The 23,659-nt window shown below is 39.7% G+C and overlaps 3 protein-coding genes across 6 annotated transcripts in view; 2 read left to right on the top strand and 1 right to left on the bottom strand.

Moving 5' to 3' along the window:
• Positions 1 to 13,861, top strand: part of PPP2R5D (protein phosphatase 2 regulatory subunit B'delta) — a 50,726-nt gene extending 36,865 nt beyond the window's left edge. Inside the window, exons 14-16 of the mRNA XM_032215667.1 lie at positions 5,764 to 5,836; positions 8,178 to 8,294; positions 10,790 to 13,861. Coding sequence (XP_032071558.1) covers positions 5,764 to 5,836; positions 8,178 to 8,294; positions 10,790 to 10,927 — 328 coding nt within the window. The 3' untranslated portion in view covers positions 10,928 to 13,861. The remainder of the gene's footprint in view (positions 1 to 5,763; positions 5,837 to 8,177; positions 8,295 to 10,789) is intronic.
• Positions 13,773 to 21,746, bottom strand: MEA1 (male-enhanced antigen 1). 4 transcript variants are annotated; one of them, XM_032215668.1, is made up of 4 exons: positions 21,662 to 21,746; positions 19,827 to 20,141; positions 19,614 to 19,716; positions 13,773 to 14,394 (listed from the first exon to the last, which is right to left on the bottom strand). In XM_032215668.1, the coding sequence occupies exons 2-4, from the start codon at positions 20,097 to 20,099 to the stop codon at positions 14,231 to 14,233; spliced, it is 540 nt and encodes a 179-aa protein (XP_032071559.1). In that variant the 5' UTR covers positions 20,100 to 20,141; positions 21,662 to 21,746; the 3' UTR covers positions 13,773 to 14,230. The 4 variants fall into 4 exon arrangements, with proteins under 4 accessions (XP_032071559.1, XP_032071560.1, XP_032071563.1 ...); XM_032215669.1 differs by having other exon boundaries at positions 19,827 to 20,109; XM_032215672.1 differs by having other exon boundaries at positions 19,827 to 20,109; positions 21,601 to 21,684.
• Positions 21,747 to 23,089: 1,343 nt separating this feature from the next.
• The window catches only part of KLHDC3 (kelch domain containing 3), a 50,797-nt gene continuing 50,227 nt past the window's right edge, over positions 23,090 to 23,659 (top strand). The window contains 1 exon segment of the mRNA XM_032215734.1: positions 23,090 to 23,334. The gene's annotated coding sequence lies outside the window, so the exon portion shown is untranslated.

The following is a 23,659-nucleotide window of genomic DNA, read 5'->3' as shown; positions in this document are numbered from 1 at the left end:
AATATCAGATAGCAATTTTGCAGCTGCAAAAATAGCATATAAATGTTTTAAAAAAGAGAAATGGAATCTTGCGACACCCCATGAATCAGAGCACATCCACACATGTGCTCAAAGAAAACTAGAAGCAGGTCTTTAAATCTTCAGAAATTATTATCAAGATTTTATAATGTGATATATAGTGAAAATTATAAGTGGTATGACTGGAGCCCAGTCATATTTACTATATTTAATTTCATTTTAAACGTAACTGAAAATTAAGTAAAACCTAGTTTTAGTTTTTCCTCTGTGTAGCAGGAAAGAGCATTTCCTTCCACATAATTCAGAGTTCAAGTAAAGCTTTTGATTAAATAAAAAGGTGTATTACCTCTGCCATAGGCAGAAGATTATGGAAATAGAACATTTTGCAGCGTTACCTTTTATGACTATTTCTCCTGAAAGGACAGAAAGCCTGCTTTTTCAGCTGAGCCTGCTTGATAGTACAGAAGGCATTATGGATAGTATGGAAAGCAGTGAGAATAATTTATAGCAGTGATGGCCAACCTTTTCAGAACTGAGTGCCCAAACTGAAACGTCTGTGCAAGTGCGTGCGCCAGAGCACCGGAAACCCAAAGATCAGCTGTCCGGCACGCATCTGCCTGTTTGTTTGCCATTTTCAGGCCGTATTTCAGGCCATGGGGGGGGGGGGGGGGGGCTTTTAGGGCCAAAAACAGCCCTGAAAATGGCCTGGTTTTTTGGCCATTTTTTGGCTGTTTTCCGGTGCCCACAAAGACCAGCTGGTGATGGTGCAGGTGCCCACAGAGAGGGCTTTGCATGCCGCCTCTGGCACACGTGCCATAGGTTTGCCATCATGGACCTATAGGATTATAATCTATCTGAGTGAGCAATCAAGGAGAACAAACAAACAATTAAGGACTTTGGTGTGGGAGTTCAGTTTAGGAAAAAAGCAGGAAGAGCTAAATAGAGCATTTGATATTTGCTCACCCTTTAAAGAATAAAGAAATTCTATTCAATAAAGAAATAAAGAAATTCTATTCTATTTCTTTATTCTATTCTATGCTATGCTATTCCCATTCCCATATTCTGTTCTGTTCCATTCCATTCCCCGTCCCCCATGCCATTCCGTTCTTATTCTATTCTCATTGCTTAAACTAGCTGAGGCAATTTCAGGGAACATACAAAAAAGCCAGTTTCCAGAGAGTGAACTTTATTTGATCAGGCAAATAGGAATTTGGTGGTGAGAGCATAAAAAAAAAAACCCATGTTTTCTCTGGTAATCTAGCAACTAGGGACAGTATATGGCCATTTTATGGATCATTGTGCAGAGAATTCTGTAAAGCTAAAGTTTTTTCTCCTTTTGTTCATCTGAGAAATATGGGAGATGGAGATAACTGTGTTCTGCAGGGACTGTGCTTTATTTGTTGCACATGCGTGCAGACGTGTTGCTTTCGTGTAAGAAAAAGTGAACAGTCTAGAGACCCCATTCAATTATCAGGAAAGAGGAAAATTATTGGATTAAACAAAGTAAGTGCTTGCAAGAGGATAGAGAGATGAGTGAATGTAACTCAAGGAAACCAACTTTATTTAGAAATATCTTTTTTCTTTTGGAATTTCAGAGTAGATTCCACAGTCTCTGTTGTTGCAGTTTCAGGACCATGAATGAAGAGCAGCTGCCACAAGCCTCAGAGACAGGAAAAGAACTTTATAGGCTCTTCAAAGGGAAGGATTCCTGTCTCTACCTTAAAGATGTGTTTGGTGGGGGGCAGAGGAGGAGGACTAGTGACTCCTTGCTAAGAGGAACCAAAGCAGTAGTCCAGTTGTCTGTCCAGAAATGTTCTCCCCTCCCTCCCCGGGTTTATATTTGGCATGGTATGGAAAGACTTCCAAGATCCCTTTTGTGGGGAAAATGACACAGTCAGATCCTGTGAACAAGCAGGAGAATGGAAGAGCTGGACCCACAGATGGGGTTTTGTTTACTCCTTCCTAGCAAAGGAAATGGCTCTGGAAGAAAGACAAGAATTTTAGAAGCAGGATGTGCAGATGGATTCAACAGGAATGGTTGGTTTCAACAGGAATGGCTTTGATCATAGGATAGATTTCTGCTATGAGATGGGCTATGCCTCATCAGAGCTGGGAAGAACATGTTTGCAAAATGTCTTATAAATCTAACTCAAAAGTATTTAACCTGTTGGAATATGCTGTAGTTCACCAAACCAGATGAATGATGTGCATAATATTTTTGTGAGCCATATTACTGAACTTTCAGGGAAGAGCTAATAATAAGAAACTGCTCATATAAGTTAAAAAACCAACACAGCCAAAATTGTGATATCCCATTATTTCCCAGTTCAGAACCTTGTTGTTGTTATTCATGAAATTGTATCCAACCCATCGCGACCCCACGGACAACATTCCTCCAGGCCTTCCTGTCCTCTACCATCCCCCGGAGTCCATTTAAACTCACGCCAACTGCTTCAGTGACTTCTTCCAGCCACCTCATTCTGTCGTGCCCTTCTTCGTTTGCCCCAGCATTAGGCTCTTCTCCAGTGAGTCTTCTGAGTTCAGAACCAACCAAAGGAAAACCTGGTTGAAGAGCTGAAAGCAGTGGTACCCCAAGCCCTTAGGTGGAAGTAATGAATCATCTTAATTTCCAAATGCCATGAAGAGGAAAAAGGGAACATTGGCCAGTTTCATTAATCTTGGACAATTATTAGGCAGGCAAAAGGAATGTTTGGGATGTCTCAAAAAGAAAATATTAAAATATAACTGTACACTATTACACGTGAGACAAAACATGTTGATGTATAGGGAGCTTTTGATTGAACCAAAAATTAAGAAGGACAGGTTTAGGAAATAAAATATAGATATAAGGATGAAGGTATGTGAGAATGGCCTTGGAAAAGCTACAGCAGAGGGACAGTTGGATAAGAGGCAGCTCAACTTGCAGAAGGAATATGGGCATGATAAATGTTTAGGAAGGGTCCCCTTCTAGTTTCTTGGGCTGTCAAGGCAACAGGGAAGAAATGCATTTAACTTGCAAGAGTCTCTTTCTGTAACCTTACAATAAAGTAGAATTAGTTCCTCTGGGTGTGCTTCCTGTCTGGACTATCTTGCAAGACTGGCAGAGGACCAAGAAAGCACACCAGCAAGTAGCTGGTGTCTATAGAAAAGCTAAACCTCAAAAGGAACTTAGATTTGCAAGTTGCAAGTGACAATGTAACTATTTTGGCTATGTTAGTAGAAAAAGGAAAGGGTGGGCCCGTTGCTTGGATAAGATGGCAGGATGGTAAGAAACTATGGGGAGAGGGCAGAGCTCCTCAATTCCTCCTTTGCTTTGGTCTTTTTCTCAAAGGGGAACTGTATTCAAATGGACCTAAACAGAACAGTTGACACAAGAAGGGAGTGGCAACCCAAGGTAAGTAGAGATAGTTAGGGAGCACCTGACTAACATGAATGAATTTGTTTCCAGAGCCCAATTAATTCCACATGAGACTCTTAAAAGAGCTTGTGGATGTTATCTTGGAAGTCCTTTTTATGATGTTTGAGACATCATATAAAATGAGTACAGTGCCAGTGGACTGGAGAAGAATAAAAAGAACATGAGTCCAATTAGCTTGTCATTGTTACCTAGCAAATTCTAGAAAGGTTTGTAAGTATTTGGCAAAAACTGTATTGTTTTGCTGTGGCCACTATGGATCTACTAAGAACAATGCCAAACCAATCTGTTCTCCTTTTTTAAATAGTGTAACGAGTAGACCATAAGAATGAAGCAGACGCAGTGTATCTTAGCTTCAGGGTCTTTCATGTGGAGGAAAATAGCCAAATATGGACAAGACCATGTTGTTATTGTTATTGTGTGGGTACAAAAATGGTTGAATAATCATACTCAGTGAGAGGTCCTCTGGGTCTCCACACACTGGAAGAAAATGTTGAGTGGCAAACTGAAGGGATTTTTTTCTAGGCTTTATATGATTCAGTGTATTTATAAATGACTTGGATCAAATATGTGGATAACACAATGCTAAGGCCACAGCAGATAGAAAACAATATCGGGATTCAAGACTAATTGTTTTTTGTTAGTCAAAATCCACATTTGGACTATTTCATTTAGTTGGGAATGCCACATATTAGGAAAGGACATTGATATATTGAAGTGTAGCAAGAGCAAAACAGCCAAGTTGATAATAAGGAGCTACAGGGGGGAAACATTGTGAGAAAACAAGCTGCCCTCCAATATTTGAAGAACTACCAGGGAGGGGTTGTTTAATATAGTCTAGAAATCAAGTTAAGAAACAGTGGTCTTAACTTGTGATGAAGCACATTTATTTTATTACATTTCTATTCTGCCCATCTCTTCTAAAAAGTGACTCTAGGTGTCATAACATTTCCTGATGTCACTTAAACATCAGGAAAATTCCTTCAGGGTAATAGCTCTTCAGCAGTGAAATTGCAGTAGAGTTCATTGGAAGTACTGAACAAAAACTTGATGGCCATTTGTTGGGGATGGTATGGTAGTAAATACATTCACCAGAGATGAGATTGGAATAGGTGATCTCAAATATTAGTTTGAACTTCTACATTTTAGGAATCTAATGTCAGTATAAATCATATTGTACTATTATCTTGATGATCTCCATATAAGAACAGGCTGGAAATTGTATGAAGTCAATTTGAATATTACCTGCTTTCTGAGTGACCTAGGTTGTACCCCATGGTGGCTTTGCTAACATGAAAATCTTACACACATAAAATGTGCCAGTTTTCATTGGTGCTTTATATTGTGCATGTTTTGGCAGAGTTCCTCAACCCAAATAAGAGGAATAGGGAAAGAATGGGTTTTTCACTTTGCATATTGGAAATGTATACCAGTATTACAGTGGTGGGATTCAGGCAGTTTGCACCACTTCGGGTGAATCGGTTGTTAACCTTCTGAGCAATTTGGTGAACTGGTTGTTGGAAGAAATCATTAGGGCAGAGAACCGGTTGTTAAATTATTTGAATCCCACCACTGCAGTATTATAATGTCACCAATAGGTAGAAAGCAAGCAATTCTGTGCATCCCTTATTCTGAGTACTACCCATACTAAGAAGCATAAACTGCAAATCTGTAAATGTTTCTTGAGAATAAGAAATATAAATGATCTTCAGTCAGCACTTTAAAAACAGTTTCAAAGTTTTTAATATTTATTGCAGGGTAAATTATTTTTACTTCCAAGTAAACATTTAAATTTCTGGATTAGTAGCTTCATGGTCTGCTCAGTTCCATAACACACTAAATCAAACTCGCTGCGTCACATTGCTGTCACCTGACATTTCGCAATATTTTTCCCATTCACGGAGCTGGGGTGGGGTGGCCTGCACGTGATGCATCCAGACCATGGACCGCCAGTTTGACACCCCTGCCTAAATGGACAGATGGGGGTTAATGTCTGTTACCTGCTGAAGAATTTAGTTAATAGGATTGGGTGAAATGAGTGAACTGCTTTTTTGGGGGGAGGATGGAAATGATTATGGTCACTCTAGAACCTGGGATGAAAGTAGAAAAGGTATTACTTTATGACATACGTGGGAAGGATTTTACATTTTTCTAAGCTATTTATAAAGGGGGGGGAGGGAAAGAAGTACTTATATTTGAATCTGTGTAGCATGGGATAGTCTTAATGCTTTTCAGGCTTTGTATTTAGAATGGTGTAACATGATCTGACCTCTAGAGAAACGATAAACTAGAAGTTTTAATACAAAAAATAAATTTCTCTCCATCTTCAGAGGGCGGTTCAGATTGAAGGAAAGAGAAGAGGTGTGGCACAAGATTGAGGAGTTAGCTCGGCAGAATCCTCAGGTAATTATTATTATGATCAGATGAAAGGTTCTGAAATATCCTCACTTTCTTCTATTTTTAGGTAATATTGCCAAACACTCTTAGGAATGCTGAACTAAAACTTGTGTTTAAAATTGATTGTGACTTAAGTGTGTGGTGCAATAAATGTTACTCTCAGCTTTTGTTTCCAATGTATAAAATTGAAGTGTAAAGACCAAATGCGGTCACATGCTTTATCTGATGGTATTCTGGTACTGATAAGCATGCATCTAAGCAGTTGCTAAAATAAAATAAACTACTCTAGTTTTTCTGGGAGACCCAAGTACCTATCATAGCTCTGTTTATTGCCTTAGTCTGGCACTAGATGAGTGCTTCATAAGTTTGGTAAGTCATTACATTAAAGGAATAAATGTCAGAAACTGCCTTTGTAGTCCACCAGCTGATTACTGTTTCTGCTAACAGCAGGGCTTGTAAGATTTCTTAGTTGGAGTTTCTAGGGACAAAATCTGAATTTCTACATATAGCATGGACAGTACCGTGTTTCCCCGAAAATATGACATGTCCTGGTAATAAGGCCATGCCACATTTTTTTCGTGGGCAAAAATATAAGCCCACCCCCGCAAATAAGCTCCCTGGACAACCTCCCACCTCTGGCCAGGCAGAGCACCACTCACCAACCAAGCAATATCCTGAAGGCGCCAAGCCACAGGAGCTGGGGGGAGGGGGAGCAAAGGCGCTCACATTGCTTGCTGTCTTCAGGATACCGCTAGGTTGGTGAGTGGCGCTGTACCCAGCTGGAGTGGGGGTTTGCTGGGCAACTGCTCTCACGAGCAGCCGCCCGGCAACCCCCCTTTCCAGCCGGACAGAACGCCATTCATCGACCCAGTAATGGGTCAACTCGCGCTCTGCCCAGCTGGAAAGGGAGGTTGAACAAGCACCTGTTCTGCCCCAGCTCGTGTGCCTCCCAGCGTCACTATGCCCTGGCCCAAGCTCCGAGCATAACCGGCTTCCAAATTCTGGAGATCCGCTGCCGAGTCTTCCAGCAGCGGCCGCTCTGGGACTACACTCTATGGTTGTGGGTCGGCTGCCGGAAGACTCTCTGTCCCACCAGTCTTCCGGCAACCGGCCCACAACCATATCCTTTGGGATATTAGTGGGTCGGTGAGTGGCGTTATGCCCGGCTGGAAAGGGGGATTGCCAGGGGGCTACTCATGAGAGCAGCCACCCAGCAACCCCTCACTCCAGCTGGGTTCAGCGCGACTCACCAACCTAGCAGTATCCCAAAGACAGCGCCTTTGCTCCCCTCCCCCCCCAGCTCCTGCGGCTTGGCGCCTTCAGGATATTGCTAGGTTGGTGAGTGGTGCTCTGCCTGGCTGGAGGGGGGGGTTGTCCAGGGGGCTTATTTTCAGGGGGTCGTATATTTTTGCCCAGCCGAAAAATATGGCAAGGCCTTAGTTTCAGGACAGGTCTTATTTTCAGGGAAACACGGTATTACCTGAAAGACAAGAATAGCTAACTTTATAGGAAAACTTTATATATAGTCATGGAGTACCACATTTCAAATGAATCTGTTTAATTTTTTTTTCATCCAACTTAATTTTAAGAGACATAGAATTGTTTAAAGGATAATGTTATAGTATTACTCCTATATCATTGTACCATTTTATGTGAAATATAATGCAACCCCCAGTATTAATTCTTGTAGAAATTCAGACTTTTTCAGGCACTGATTCCTTTAACTCAAAACCTTTTTGAATATTGAATAAATTTCTAGTTTTGAATAGGTAATAGCTGCATAGGAGCAATTGTGTTGTTAGGTTTTAGTTAAGATTGGATCTTATGTCTTGATACTTTCATTATTTTAATTGGGATTTTCACCATTGCAACAAAAAAAATGAATCAACCCCCTTTATTGGCCAAGAGCCAAGGTGGCGCAGTGGTTAAATGCAGCACTGCAGGCTACTGCTAGATCAGCAGTTCAGCGGTTCAAATCTCACCGGCTCAGGGTTGACTCAGCCTTCCATCCTTCCGAGGTGGGTAAAATGAGGACCCAGATTGTTGGGGGCAATATGCTGACTCTCTGTAAACCGCTTAGAGAGGGCTGAAAGCCCTATGAAGCGGTATATAAGTCTACTGCTATTGCTATTATAAGAGAATATCTGAATTAAGAATGAAAGTTTTTGGTAACTTTTATATCCCCAAACCTATTTCACAAAGGGATGATGAATTGTAATTGAAAACATTCACATTATATCCTTTTTTTTTCTTTTTGGGATCTGTGTATATGTCTAAACATTTGACGTTCTAGTACTTGAGTTGCTGAGCTTGCATTCCCATTTTTCTGTGTGCTGTGTTCCTGCAGTACCCCACGTATTGCGCACCCCCACCTTTGCCTCCTGTTTATTGCATGGAGACGGAGACCCCCACTGCAGAGGACATACAGCTACTGAAGAAAACGATGGAAACAGAGGCTGTACAGGTGACTTAATTATATAAACCCAATTGTTCCAGAGCCTATCTGTAGCGTGTAGCTCCTGGTAATTAGTTTCTCTTAAGCAAGCAAGCAAATTTTGACAGACCCTTACTTGGCTCAAAGGCAAGCTAGTCATAAACGATTGGCACATGGTTTCTCTGTGGAAAGGCAGAATGGGTGGAAAATAATCCTTAATTCTCAAATAGCTTAGGAAATGTGTGCAAGGATTCGTCGGCTACCACAACTTAAAATAGAGGGACAGTGGTTTTTAAAACAACATACTGGATGTATTTCTGACTACTGCAGATTTATAAACTAACCCACAGTTTCTGAGTTCCGAAAACAAAACACCAAGTCACAGAACCTTTCCAGTTCATTCCTCTTAATAGTTTGTTTGCTTTACATGGCTTTTTGGAAACAAATATACAATTATTCTAGTAACTGTGAAATGAGCTAACAGTCACTTGGATGCACTTAGGACTAAATAAATACCTATGGGTAGCTGGAACACTGACTACTTCGTAACTTAATTACATTTTGCATGAAAGGACAAAATCAACAGTTCAAGAGGAGGCATAAGGGAATCAATCCCATAGTATTTGGGATGGTTAAGTTACATTCTTAACATTGCAACAAAAGCATTTGTCCTTCCTTGTGGTGATTCTCCTTGAATTATGTAGGTCCATGACACAACTCCAGTATTCATACGCTTCATGTCATAATTAGACTTGGCTTTGGAATGGGCACAGTTGGGATATCCATTGTATTTTGTACAGCAGGAGAGTATAACTTTTTACTCCTTTGCTCCTACCTTCTGTACTTCCTCTGTTTCCTCTTAATTTTGCCTCTTGCTAGCATACTATTAGCTATTTTTTTTTCCAATCTGAATTTGAAACACCAAATTTGAAAGCTCTTTGAAAGAGTTTGTATCATATCTTTTCTGTCATGAAATAGTTTTTAAAAATTGGGTGCCCACAGATTAAGTATAGTATATTTTATTGTTTAGTCAATTGACCATAACAAAGCATGAACATCAACAACAGCAAGGTACAATAAATAAGACACAGTAAAATGCAATAAAATAGATTACAGTGGGATAAAAGAAACTATGCCCACAGGCTTCTGTTGTTGCATAAATCAAACCGAAGTAGAGTTGAAAAAGAGCAATCTCTAATAATATGAGTCAGAGGCGGAGTTCCCTTTGTTTCTTATGAAACAAATGGTCCTATTTTGTAAAAGATAAAACAACCACACAATATATGGTTGTATTTCTTTAAGATACTTTGACTGGTATTGCTTCTTAGTTTCTATGTTGCTGATTTGTAAACTAGAGTGTTGTCTAGATTGTTTCTTTCATGTTGAATTTCATTATCATTGTAGTATGTGTATATTGATCTATAATCATTGACTCAGCTTACCCTACTGTATTTTTTGGCATATAATACACACCTTCCCCCTCCCCAAAAGGGTGAAAATCTGGGTGCATCTTATACACTGAATACAGCATTTTTGGCCTACCAAAACCCCGCCCCCCTTACAAAAATGGATGTGCAGAGGGTTTGGGAGGCTTGCAAAGTGCTCCTGGGGGCTAGGGAGAGTAAAATCGAGCAGAAAAACAGGCTGTTTTTGCTCATCCCTGCCCCCAGGAGCATTCTACAAACCTCCCAAAGCCTCTGCATGACTTTTTTTTTTTTTTTTTTTGCAAAAAAGGCTCATTTGTGCAAAAAAAAGGGGGGGGGGGCATTTTGCTCATTTTTGCCCTGCCCCAGCCCTCAGGAGCACTCTACAAGCCTCCCAAAGCTCTGCATGCCCCCCTCCTTTTTTTCTTCTTCAAAAACCGAGATATGCAGAGGGTTTGAGGCCTGCAAAGTGCAGGATTTTTTTTTTTAATTTACCTCTTCAAAATCATGGTGCGTCTTATACTCCAGAAAATATGGTACTTCAATTATTCGCTTGCTGCACACTTTGTTAATACTTAATTTCTGACTGTAGTAATTCTGTTGTTCTCTTGCTTGTGTGACATTGTGCCTGATTATTATTACTTGAAAGCTGATGCCTTAAAGGAAAATGAAACAGTTATGTATCTTAGTCAGGGATTTAATTGGTCACCTTCCAAAAATTGCTAGAGCGTAGTTTCCCATCATCTCTGATAACTGTTGCCAAGGTTGATAGGTTTTAAATCCAGCATCATATGAAAAATTACAGACTGCCCTGTCCTGCTTGCTTAGCAATTTCTACATTGATTTTTATTGTAAGAGTTCTAGAATTTAGTGGCATCATAGACGTAGTGGCATCTATCTGTGTCATCATTTGAAAACAGAGATTGGGTACAGTGAGCAATTAGGTATTATATGGACTTGGGAGATGGCCCTAATTAAACCCAATTTGGCCATGATTTAGTAATCTGTATATAATACCAGAGAGAAGAGAGCAAGTTAGCTCTTGGGAGAAATTTGCAGATTCTACAAACTATCTTTAATCTGTTATGTGTTTGTGTTTAGATGTTGAAAGATATAAAGAAGGAGAAGGTTTTGCTGCGTCGGAAATCAGAGCTTCCTCAGGATGTCTACACCATAAAGGCTTTGGAAGCACACAAGAGAGCAGAAGAATTTCTCACCTCAAGCCAGGAGGCACTCTGACGGGCTAGGGAGACCCTGGAGGGTACACAGAAATGCACTTTGTTCTAACGTATAGCTAGGGAATGAACATGGTGACCTGTGCCTGTCCTCCACTCCATTCTCATTCTTTCAGGTTCAGTTTGATTTTACATTGTACCTCATATCCCACCACACTTTCACTTACTCCTGCTTTAAATCTTTTTAAGGCTGTGTTTTGTGTGCACGTGTGATGGGAGCCTAGGAACCTGTGAGAATATCATTCCATTGAAAGGAACATCCCAATTCCCGAATTTGTACAAAAAAAATAATAATTCTAAAGTCCCAGGACCAGGGCATTGGGAATTTATCTGTTTATCAGTCATCCAGAGCCCTTGACTGATATTCTCATTCTCTTTCCACCTATCACACAACTGGGTGGTCTGCATAATGGAAATGTTATGTTATATTGACTAAACAAGTCGGTATAGGCAATTTTCTCTTGAGAAAACTCCCATAAGACTTAGAATAAATAACTAATCTGATGGAGATTGCAGCTGCGTTTGGTTGTTATGAGTAAGGGTGATATCGTACATCCCCCCCTTCCCTGAAATTGTGTTTGCATTAGCAGTCATGCATAATTCCAAATCCAGTGATTTAGATAATGCTTTCAATGAATTTTCACCTTCCAAATAGAGGCTTGCAGTTGATCTATGTGCCTGGCAGCTATTGTGCAGTTGCTGCATGAATGTGTTACTTGAGTCTTGCTTTCTGTCTATCTTTGTTAGTACTGGAGGGAGAGTAGCTGTTAAGCACATTCTCTACTAATAATGCCAACTTTCCTTTCAGCTTTTGGGTTTTAAGCGCCAGCAAATCTTAAATAGCTTTATGCATTTTGCATATTGAAAATCATAGGAAAAATTAAATAAAGAATGCAGGAAACTCCAATTTCCATTTATCAACTGAGCTAGTCTTTCCCAGTTAATTCCTCACCCTGTTGCTAAATTTATGCTCCCATTGTCTCTCAGCTAGCATGGTTTTATTTTCAGTGTTTATGTGGATTCCAGCTGTTCTAGCACCATTCGTCAGTTCAGGAAACCAAATATCAAGAAGTAGCAGAAATTCACCTTAGGGAATATATAATTTGGGGTATACAGATTTCTTTGAAGTATGGGTAGCCAGAATATAATAGTTACATTTATTTAACAGCTTCTCATAGTTGAAAAGCTGCTGACTGAATTTGGATCATGGTAATCACAGAAGGGGAAGCCTACGGTATACTATGCTCTAGCTTTAGAAAAAATGTTTTTAGTGAGTCGTTGTCTCCGCCCCCCCTCCACATTTAGGGTTTACTCATTTATTGCTCATTTAGGCAGGGGGGCTTATTGGGAAAAAGTGGAATATCAGAAAAGTAATAATGTTGGACTGTAAGACTTTTTTTCATGTTATTTAAATCTCCATATGCTGTAATTTTGTCTTGTCTGCTTACTTATACCATTCTGTTCCATTGTACCTTTAATGACTTGACTGAAGTTGATTTGTAGCATATTTCATTTCAATATTCACCGAATTTACCTCTTCAGATATATCTTTTAACTCTTAAAAAACTGCAATTAAAGAGTGGACATTTGCCAATTTTCCATACTGATACTCAAGCCACAGGCTGGGTACCTATATCATGCTATTCTCTTTTAAACCATGAATTATTGAATAAATCACAGTGCCTGGGCTTACCCATCATTCAAGCCAAACAAATTTCAGTCTGATACATTCCTCTTTGGTATTTTTCTCTGTGGAATTCTTCATTTTTCCACCATTTTTGTCCCTTTACTAATAGTCCATCAGCATTCCGTGATCATTAAACATGCTCAAGCTTCACTGGCCTATTTCTGGAGTTCTGAAAAGCTTTTTTCCTTCCCCCAGAACATTATTACTTTGGCAACCCATATTTTGCGCATGGTAGTATTTTAACTACACGAGGACAGGCACTTAGAATTGAGACTGACGTTAGAATATATGATGATGCTAACCTCCACTGTCTGCTGTCAAAACACTTTCAATATCTGTTGTTCAAGATGCTCTGTCTGGCTATAGTTCCTCATACTATGGATGTCTTTTAATCTTCTTGCAAGGTTCCAGTTGAAGCATATGTGGAAGGAAGTTAAATGGGAACTTATAATTGATTTGCAAGATGTTCCTTGGTTCAGTGACAGAATCAAACAAAATGAAGGTTCACTGAGTAGCTTGCACATTCAGCTACTGGTTTTTCAAAGTGTGGTTAGCTGTGGGAGGAACAAAAGAAAACTTGGAACTCCTTAACACCAATGTGGTTGTCTGCTTATATATTCCCCCTCAAGGTTGGGCTCTGTAAATGAGAAGGACCATAGGAAAGTATCCTTCATTATCCACATGTATGCTACACACCACTTCTATGCCTGTTACAGTTTTGCATAGGTGGAGCAGGGCTGTAATTGAGCATCATATGCTGTACACTTAGATGTAAATATAGGCTTTGTCTAATTTTTCTTTGGGATCAGGGAACTTGTGTTTGGGATCTAATATTAAATTTTAGTTTGCTCCCAATTCATTTGAGTGTCCTATATATCTAACTATCAGAAAAGCTGTATGTAAAGAGGTAAAAAAATAAAAATCACACTTCAAGCCAAATGAGCACCTCAGCTATACACAACTTCCAGTTATGCTGTACCTTAATCTAGCTCTACTTAAAACTCTTGCGTTTGTCCCTATTTCAGCTTTTATCTTTCCTTACTTTTACATGGATAGGGATGGAGCTGCCTCTTTCGTGTCTTATACAGCCCTTCCCAAGAGGGGCGGGGGGGGGAAGCAACTAAATGATGCATTCACTGCCTGGACACAAGTATTAAGCTGCTTTTCAATTCATTATGTACATATGGTGTACTTTATTTTCAGTAGAGTATTACATAGTATGACAGTGTTGGATTTTGTACAGATGTCCCTGTATGTACAGAACTAAATAAAATGGATCTCTTGAAAAGATGATACACTGGACTGCACCTCATGGCCACGTTTAGCTCTTTAGCCCATGTGTCACAATAGGTAGTGGGGAAGAGGAGAAAGAACAGACTAAACACATATCCAAAACATTTTTTTCTTTTCAGGATTAAGAAAACAGCCTTACAGTCACCACCACTAAGCATTTATAACTAAGTACTATAGACAACTAGTGAATTATTTGCAGTTTTACCAGATGAATTGACAGGTTCAGTGCTGAATAAAAGTGAGATAACTACCTAATCACTTTAGAACAAGATAGTTTAAAGTAGATTAACTCCAGTTTAGATGTTTTCTTTGTAGACAAGAAGCTCTTCATTTCCATTCTGGCTTAAATCCATTCTGACTTTGTCTGTCTTGCAGTGTTCGTTGCACCATATCCTGCCACTGCTCATCCGATATCTCATTGGCCCATGCAGGAATGCTCAGTGTAGGGAGCTTGACTCCAGCCATGGTCCTTTTCACTAATTCCACATGTTCTAGAATTTAAAAAAAGGGCAAAGGATGAGAACTTATATATATATATGAATGATTTGAACTTTCCTGAGGCTGGTAATTGGAGCTGCTGGCTACAAAGGGAGAGTCAGAGAGACAAAGAGGACTAGGTAGTGGCCCTTTAACTCCATTTCATTTGAACTTTCCTGACGCTGGTGATTGGAGCTGCTGGCTACAAGCGGGGAGTTAGAGAGACAAAGAGGACTAGGTAGTAGCCTGCGTGCCCAATGGCACACAAATCATATATCTATAAACCAAAATAGCAATAATACATTCTGAATTAGTGCGCTTGAGATTGTGATTTTATTTTATTTCAAAATGACCAGCTTAGTTCAATGTAATAGCTGTTTTGCACCTGTCTTTCGCAGTACTCTTTTCAAATTTGGATACTGTCCCCTTTGTAAACAAATTACTAGTCTACATAGACAGATTACCTATCTAGAATCTCTAATCTCTGCTCTCCAAGCAGAAATTAGGTGCCCAATTTGGCCATTCCACACTATGGAGATGCCATGGGATCTGTCACGGTGAGAGCTGTGAACCATAAACACGCAGCTTTTGCTGTAACCCAGCATAACAGATGTAGCGCTCTTGCTGACTTTAATGGGACAGCTCAAGGTAGTTGTGATAATGACTCAAATAAGCAAGAGATCGTGGTCCAAACTGAAGAACTTTCTTTGGAAAGGCGAAATGGGGACCCAGGTATCACACATCAGTAGCACAAGAAGATCAAGGTATGTAAAAAGAGAAGTCACCTTCTGGTTGGTGATTCAATCGTGAGGGATGCAAATTTAGGAAAGGATATGGAGGTTTTAAAAGAGGTCAGGTGTCTGCCAGGTGTTACTGCCAGCAGAGACAAGAGGCGTATTCTTAAAATAGTCAAGAATGCAAGTGAGGACTGTGATGTTGATGCTATTATACATCTTGGCACAAATGATCTGTCCCAAAAAGATGTATTTTATGTGAAGAATGATTTCCAGAGCTTGGGGTATGAACTTAGTAGTGTAGGTTATAGGCTTATCTTTTCAGAGGTTTTATCAGTATATAAGGAACAAAAAGGGAAGGGCCTGTGTAGCAGAGTTTAATGTGTGGCTAAAGGAGTGGTGTAAAAGGGAAGGCTTTGGTTTTATTAGTCATGATGTCTGCAGCTGGTCCAATGAAAAACTGTACAAAAGAGATGGTTTGCACCCATCCAAGAAAGGGACTGAGTTACATGGCATTAAATTCACAGATTTTCTGTATAAACATTTAAACTGAACAGCAGGGACAGAGAATCAATTGATACAGAACATTTCTGTCCCCAGAAATCTAAAATTCATAGGGTTATCAGCGCATGTAATATAGATGTTTGTGTGGGTAAGTTTATCATTCCTGCTGTCAAGCAAAACTAAGCATTTAATAGTGCCATACCATGTGCATGAATCATACTCGTGGCAAGAAAATAGGGGCAATCAGGCATACCACAGGTTATGTAGACAGTAAACACAGGGTCAATCAAAATGGACTCAAATGTCTATACACCAATGCACAGAGTATGAGGAATAAACAGGGTGAATTAGAAATTCAAGTAAATGAGGGCAGATACAATATTGTTGCCATTACAGAAACTTGGTGGGATGAAACCCACAAATGGAACATACAGCTAGAAGCATTTAAATTATTTAAAAGAAATAGAACAAATAAAAGAGGAGGTGGAGTTGCACTATATATAAGAAATAACTGCATCTCTACAGAAATAGAGCACAACAATGATGAGAACTATCTTGAATGCATTTGGGTCAATATTAAAGGTTGGGGGGAAACGACATTGCCATAGGTCTATAATACAGGCCACCCAACCAAGCAGAGGAAGTAGATGAACTTTTTGCTAGTCAGCTAACTAAAGTATGTAGGAAGCACACCACAATAGTAATGGGGGATTTTAACTATCCTGACATCAATTGGGAAACAAACTGCACCAAGTGGAAGATCCAACATATTCCTAACGAACCTAGCAGACAACTTTGTTTCCCAAAAAGTAGAGAAGGGAACAAGGGGCTCAGCCATATTAGACTTAATTCTCACTAGCAGAGAGGAAAAGATAGGTGTTGAAGCCATTGGAACTCTGGGGGCAAGTGACCATGCAATATTGGAATTCAACATTATGCAAACACAAGTAGTAGAACAAAGTCAAACTAGACTCTTGGATTTTAAGAGAGCTAATTTCGATAAACTTAGAGCTTGGGAAGAATTCCATGGATGAGAATCCTCAAAAGGAAAACAACTCAAGAAGCTTGAGAAATTTTGAAAAATGAGATTACAAAAGCTCAGTCTAGCACAATACCAATGAAGAAGAAAAATAACAGCTCCCAAAAGAAACCAGCATGGCTGCATAAAGAATTCTCTGACAAATTGAAAGACAAAAAAGTTAAGTATAAAAAGTGGAAAGAGGGGGAACATAACTAAGGCAGAATATCAGCAAATAGCCCGAGTCTGTAAAGATGAAGTAAGGAAAGCTAAGGCTCACAATGAAAAAGGCTTGCCACAAAAATAGGGAAAAAAAGCATTTTCCAACATGTTAAAAACAAGAAAAAGGTTAAGGAAGCAATTGGTCCATTGCTGGGAGAAAGTGGCAAGAAGGTGACAAGCAACAGGGGGAAAGCAGAACTATTTTAACTCTTTTTGCATCTGTCTTTACACAAAGGGATAAAACAGTCCAACCTATCAAAAATAAGATTAGGAACAGAAATTGAAATAGGGAAAAATGGTAAGTGAGCACCTGTCTATCTTAGACAAGTTCAAATCACCAGGACCAGACGGATTACACCCCAGGGTTCTGAAGGAACTGGCAGACGAGATCTCAGAACCACTGAACTATATCTTTCAGAGATCCTGGAGTACCGGGGAACTGCCAGAGGATTGGAAAAGAGCTGATGTGGTTCCCATCTTCAAAAAAGGGGGAAAATAGATCCAGGAAACCTATTAGCCTGACCTCAATACCAGGAAAGATTCTGGAAAAGATAATCAAGCAACGAACTTGTGAACACCTAGAAGTAAAAAATTAATAGCCAAAAGCCAACATGGGTTTGTTAAAAACAGATCATTCTAGACTAATCTTATCGCATTCTTTGACAAAGTGACAAAATTAGTGGACCAGAGGAATGCCATCAATATAGTTTACTTGGACTTCAGTAAGGCATTTGATAAGGTAGACCATAACCTACTACTAGATAAAGTAGAAGAATGTGGGTTGGACAGCATCACCACCAGATGGATTTGTAACTGGCTGACCAACCACACTCAACGTGTAGTCCTCAATGGAACTGCATCTACATGGACGGAAGTATGCAGTGGAGTACCCCAAGGGTCTGTTTTAGGTCCATTACTCTTCAACATCTTCATCAATGATTTGGATAAGGGAATAAATGGGGAACTCATCAAATTTGTAGATGACACCAAGCTGGCAGGAATAGCCAACACTCCAGAAGACAGGCTTAAGATACAGAAGGATCTTGACAAACTTGAACCTTGGGCACTATCTAATAAAATGAAATTCAATGGTGAAGAGTAAGGTTCTACATTTAGGCAAGAAAAATGAAATGCACAGGTATAGGTGGTATCTTCCTTAATAGTAGTAACTGTGAGAGGGATCTTGCAGTCCTAGTAGACAACCATTTAAATATGAACCAGCAGTGTGCAGCAGCTGCCAAAAAAGCCAACACACGTCTAGGCTACATAGACAGAGGGACAGAATCAAGATCACATGAAGTGTTAATACCACTTTATAATGCCTTGGTAAGGCCACACTTGGAATACTGCATTCAGTTTTGGTTGCAACGATGTAGAAAAGATGTGGAGACTCTAGAAAGAGTGCAGAGAAGAACAACAAAGTTGATTAGGGGACTGGAGACTAAAACATGAAGAACGTAAAACATGCAGGAATTGGGTATGTCTAGTTTAATGAAAAGAAGGACTAGGGGAGATATGATAGCAGTGTTCCAATATCTCAGGGGTTGCCACAAAGAAGAGGGAGTCAAACTATTTTCCAGGGCACCTGAGGGTAGAACTAATCAAGGAGAGAAACAACTTAGAACTGAGGAGAAATTTCCTGACAGTTAGAACAATTAATCAGTGGAACAGCTTGCCTCCAGAAGTTGTGAATGCCCCAACACGGGAAGTCTTTAAGAAGATGTTGGATAGCCATTTGTCTGGAACAGTATAAGGTTTCCTGCCTAGGCAGGGGGTTGGACTAGAAGACCTCCAAGGTCCCTTCCAACTCTGCTATTGTATTGTATTGTGTATATTCTGCCATTCAACATAAATAAACTAGTATGAAGGGCTAGTGATCATATAAAAGGAGATCAAAATTAACTGGGGGGAATTATGAGCATCCAGAAAAATCATGCTAGAGCTTATTTCCAGTTTGGTCTATTTTCAGGGAAACACAGTATTTACATGCTGTTCTGATAAATAATGTTCATTCTGCTATTTAAAATAATCAGGCAATTGCCAAAGACTAATTTGAACAACTGGAGATGAAGTGGCATAATAGTAGGATACAAGACTATTTGCTCATGTTAAACCTCAATACAGTTGGATTAGGATGACAGACAAACCTATTCTATGCCTGACTAAAGGAAGGAAAAGGAATCCTGCTAATGGCTATGGTTTCCATTAGGCCATCATGCCTGTAGTTTTATTTCCAAATCAAACAAATAATAATATATGACAAACCACTACAAAAGTAGATGTGATAATATACACTGCATAGTGGCTTCACATATTTCACTAAGACATAGTTTATTTTTATTACTGGACAACTACAATTAACTATGTTAACATATAATCCTACAAAGCACATGGCAGAGTTCTTAGATCATCCTAAGCTAAAACCACACTATAGCTTAACGTGAAATGTATATCTACACAAACATACCAATACCAAGATTAAGAAAGAAGAAAGCAGGTTTACACATGGACTAGTTCTAGATTGATAAAATCTAAATTTAATTCAGAGAATTGTAGAGACAAATGGAGTAATAATCTTGGCTAGAGAGGAAAAAATGCTAGGTGATCCTGAAGAAGTAAGGACTGCAGCTTTTTATATGTATAGTGATGAAATAGTATAGTGTGTCAGACTATCTGCATCAAATGTCTAAAATAAAGTTATAAATATCCTTATACAATATATCAGGACACAAAGTTGGAAGTTTTGATATATTACCTGGATCCATGGGGATTGAACTGTGGCTGCTTTGAGCTACCAGTCTCTCTTCATCCTCGTTATCACTTTCGATAGGTGGATCAGGCAGATGTAGTCTCATTGCCTGCATATGATACACAGGGCCATTAATTAATCAAAATGTAAAGATACATGCATTATTTTTCTTCTGGTAGCATTACTTCCCATATAGGGTGTTTGAAACAAAACTGCCACCTGAAGTCGCTGATTGATGTCAAGAGCTGGCTCTGTGCTAGTTGCTGATGATTCATGTGTTGTTGATCCCTGATCCAGTTCTTGGTTCAGTGGCTGATATACATAGCCATTATTAATATTCTCGTCCTCCTCGTCTTCTGGTTCTTCACTACTCCATTCGCCAACGGGATCAAGGATTGCATCAGATGGTTCTTGGAGCCCCAGCTGCTCATGCTCATTTGGACAGATCCTCTCTGGACCCATTCTCTGTGTAACTACTGTCTCTACGGCCATGCAATTGGATCTGTACAGGAAAAAGAAACTTGATCTCAGCACCTGGAATCACAAAAGTAATGAATGTAAAGAAACTTAGGAAAGAGTCTAGGGAACCAAGAAATATCAAATGTCCCAGCAGATTCCATTCTAAATTAGCACACACAATTATAATTATGCTTAAGTACTGCATGGTACAGTAGGTATTTAGCATTTTCAGAAACTTTGTTTCTGTCACTGGTGAAACTTTTACTTTGTTACCTATTTTACACCTGCAATACTATAGTAGTTAATCATTATCTATTTAATAAATCACAACAGGCAAGGTTCACATAATATGCCAGTGCAAAACCAAATAAACCACCACATATGATTGCAGCCTCTAATAAAATCAATAGTCCTGCCAAATCTGTGATACCATTCTAAGCGAACTCTTGATCAGAGTATCAGTCAAAAGTTAATTTATCATTAATAACATTAATAAATGATAAATTATGTAATGGTTACATAAAGTTATGTAACCATTACAGATAATTCATCTTAATGTTTCAAATTTTACTCTGGGAAAATAAGTGCACATGAATAGGGACAGAATAAAACCTGTCTTATTTACTATGATAATTGGAGTAGAATCTATGTCAAAACCTCTCAATATATTTTATTTTCCTATTCGACATTAGAAAATAGGTACAACTCATCCTATAGAAAAATGGTGAAAATCCCAGATAAAAGACAGATATGTATAATTTTTTTAAGAACCTCAGCAGTAGACAGCAAAGCCCAAACAATTTTAAAATACATCTATATAAAATTTTGCATTAAATATCCTGCAAATTCAAAGCAATAAAATTCCTAGGTACCATGTAATTATAAAATAGGCTTCATTCAATATTTTAACGCACTATAAGACATAATTAACTTTTCAATATATTAATACTTCTCCCCTTATACATGTACCCAGCAATCTAGCCTACAAGGGTAGAATTAGACCAAAGTTTATTTCTGGCAGCCAATGGACATCAACAAGCACCATATAAAAATAATAATAACTACCCTGCCCACCCTCAGAATAAAGATGCTGGACCAACATTTTACCATCGACTGTCTCCTTTCCCACAACTCTTATTCCGTTTTAATACCATTCAAATTGATGGCAATTATTGCAGCTTATGGTGGTTTCTTTAGTTTAACTATAGTGTGTAGCCTTTTTTTTTTTAATCTCTTCGAATTTAGCTTATCTAATTACTCCCAATTAATTGGGCAAAGAGAGGAAGCCACGAGTCGATTCTATGATACGTTGCTTTATACCTCTTGGCTAGCTCTTTTTATCTTAATTGAAGAGTCTAGTCTACCTTTCAGGGTTGCTCTAGATATTAAAACAAGGTCATTCATGAGATATTTCTGATGCTGAAAATTGCCTACTATATTCCCATATTACCCCTATGATAACCTCCATTTCCAACAGCGCCTGCTCATCCCATTTCACGCTGTAGGACCTGGCGACATAAGTACTCCCTTGCACCTGCTAGGAAGTGCTGTCAGCAATCACCATTACCACCGCTACAAAAATCTTCTATCCTCACCAAGACAAATTGCGCTCTCTTGCTATAAGACCGAACTAAGAAATCTTCCACGGCCTCAATTCCCGGAAGCAAAGCACATCCGGCCATTGAGAAAATCGTCATAGCTAAGCGCGGCTGGAGGATTCGTAACTATGACGACGCGAGCCAACGCCGTACTCTGAGGAGACTTGACAACGTCGTTCACCATGTCTAGCTGCGCCCTTCTTACGATTAAGTCCTTTTCCCCCTTTTCTGTAGCCTGCAAAAATGCTCTGATAAGTGCTTTACATGTTATCAGTTCTGCAGAAAAGAAAAGGCAGGGAAAACATCCCCGTGAACGGGGCGCAGTTAATCTGTATTAGAAATCCATGGCAAACTATTTCTCGAGATCACACTGAAAAAGTCAACTATTAGCTTTTCTTTTCCCTGATGAAAAACGTAAGCCTTGTGCTGCAAATCATACCGGTCTCTTAAAAGGCAACAGAGGGGAAGCTTTATGATTCAGCTGCGAGCTTTGTGGGCAGAAGTTGTGCTTCAGATCAGAGCACAAGACATGGTTGTTGGCTTATAATCATTTCAATAGGCTACATAACTTTCAAAGTTTATTTGATTTGGAACACTATTATTAGGTATTACTGTCTTCTTTGCCACAGAAAAAAAAGTAAAAGTTGTTTATTTTTCAGTTACCTTAAAATTATATATCTCTCAAAATAGTTACATAGTAGAAACACTTCGATGCAATAGTGACACAACAAACAAAAATAAAATTTAAAAAATCCTAGTTAATAACATCCAGTCCAGTTGATAGTAAAATTAATGCAAAGCTGCTAAAGGTTAAGGCTTGAGCCCATGTTCAACAACATATGCATATTATTGTTATAGATTTGTCAATAAGGACAAATACCCCCCCCCCCTCACCTCACGTTTCTTCTCTCATTTAAAACAAAATTAAATGGGGCTAAAAAGTCAGCTTCTTTCATCAGTTCTTAACCATTATATTTGTACAACACATCCACTGCCTAATTTTGTGTGACTAATCCATACCAAATGCCTAAACTATAAATGTATACAATTATATAAATGGGAAGGGATATTCTGAGTAATATAATCCAGTAATTGCTACATAGCAATCTATTAAAACTTCTCAGACAAAACGGTTGGCTATCGCCTCCCCCTCTTTAAAAAATCAAGGAAAGAGGAAGGGTCCAACACTTTCTAATCTTAATTGTTCTTTTACTCAACAGTTTCATTGGTGGTTAAAGATCATTCAATTATGACAGTTAAAGAGCGATAAATGGGTGGGCCTCCCATCTTTCCAAAGCGCATGTGTGAGGAGAAAAGAGCTCCCCCACAAACGCGCTTGAGATCTTTTCTCGCGCAACCTTACACTTCAAACGACGCGCAAAAGGCGAACACTACATTTCCCAAGCTCCCTTAGTGGGTGGGACAACCCCCGCGCTTACGCGCCGATGCTGAACTCAGGCTGGGCCTGGATGAGGGAGAGGGAAAGAGAGAGATTGAGTCGCCTGAGGAGAAAACTGGACTTAGCCGGGCCGTTAGAGCGGGTATGACCCTTCGGGGCCGCAGGTCGGCCCCGCTTCCCTCTCTCCCGGGCAGGTAATGAGCGAGAAGGAGCTCCTTCCGAGCCGCTGCCGAGAAGGACGCGGGTCCACCAGGGTTCTGCCGCGGGGCAGGTGGGCAAGATGCGCGTTGGGGGGCGCTGGGTATTGGAGGTGCAACCAGAGATCGTGGCTCCGCTCGGCAGGATGTGAGGACGGCCGAATCCTCGCCGTCAGGTACTGGGATGGCGGTGGAGGTCCGCCTCCAGGGAAAAAGAATAATTATAGCGCATGCCGATATGAAAGGGAGATCAGACCACTGAGGGGTGTGACAGGACAGGCACCTTTTGTGAGCACTGAGAATCCTTCGCTAGAGTCTTAATTAGTTCGAGGCATCTTGGCCTTGTTTTTCCCTGGCCCCTTCCAGGTAGCCCGAACAGGAGCTCCCAGCATGTGTCCT

This window comes from Thamnophis elegans, chromosome 4, assembly GCF_009769535.1.
Source record: "Thamnophis elegans isolate rThaEle1 chromosome 4, rThaEle1.pri, whole genome shotgun sequence".
Taxonomy (NCBI): domain Eukaryota; kingdom Metazoa; phylum Chordata; class Lepidosauria; order Squamata; family Colubridae; genus Thamnophis; species Thamnophis elegans.
This window is presented reverse-complemented; position numbering and strand designations above follow the sequence as displayed.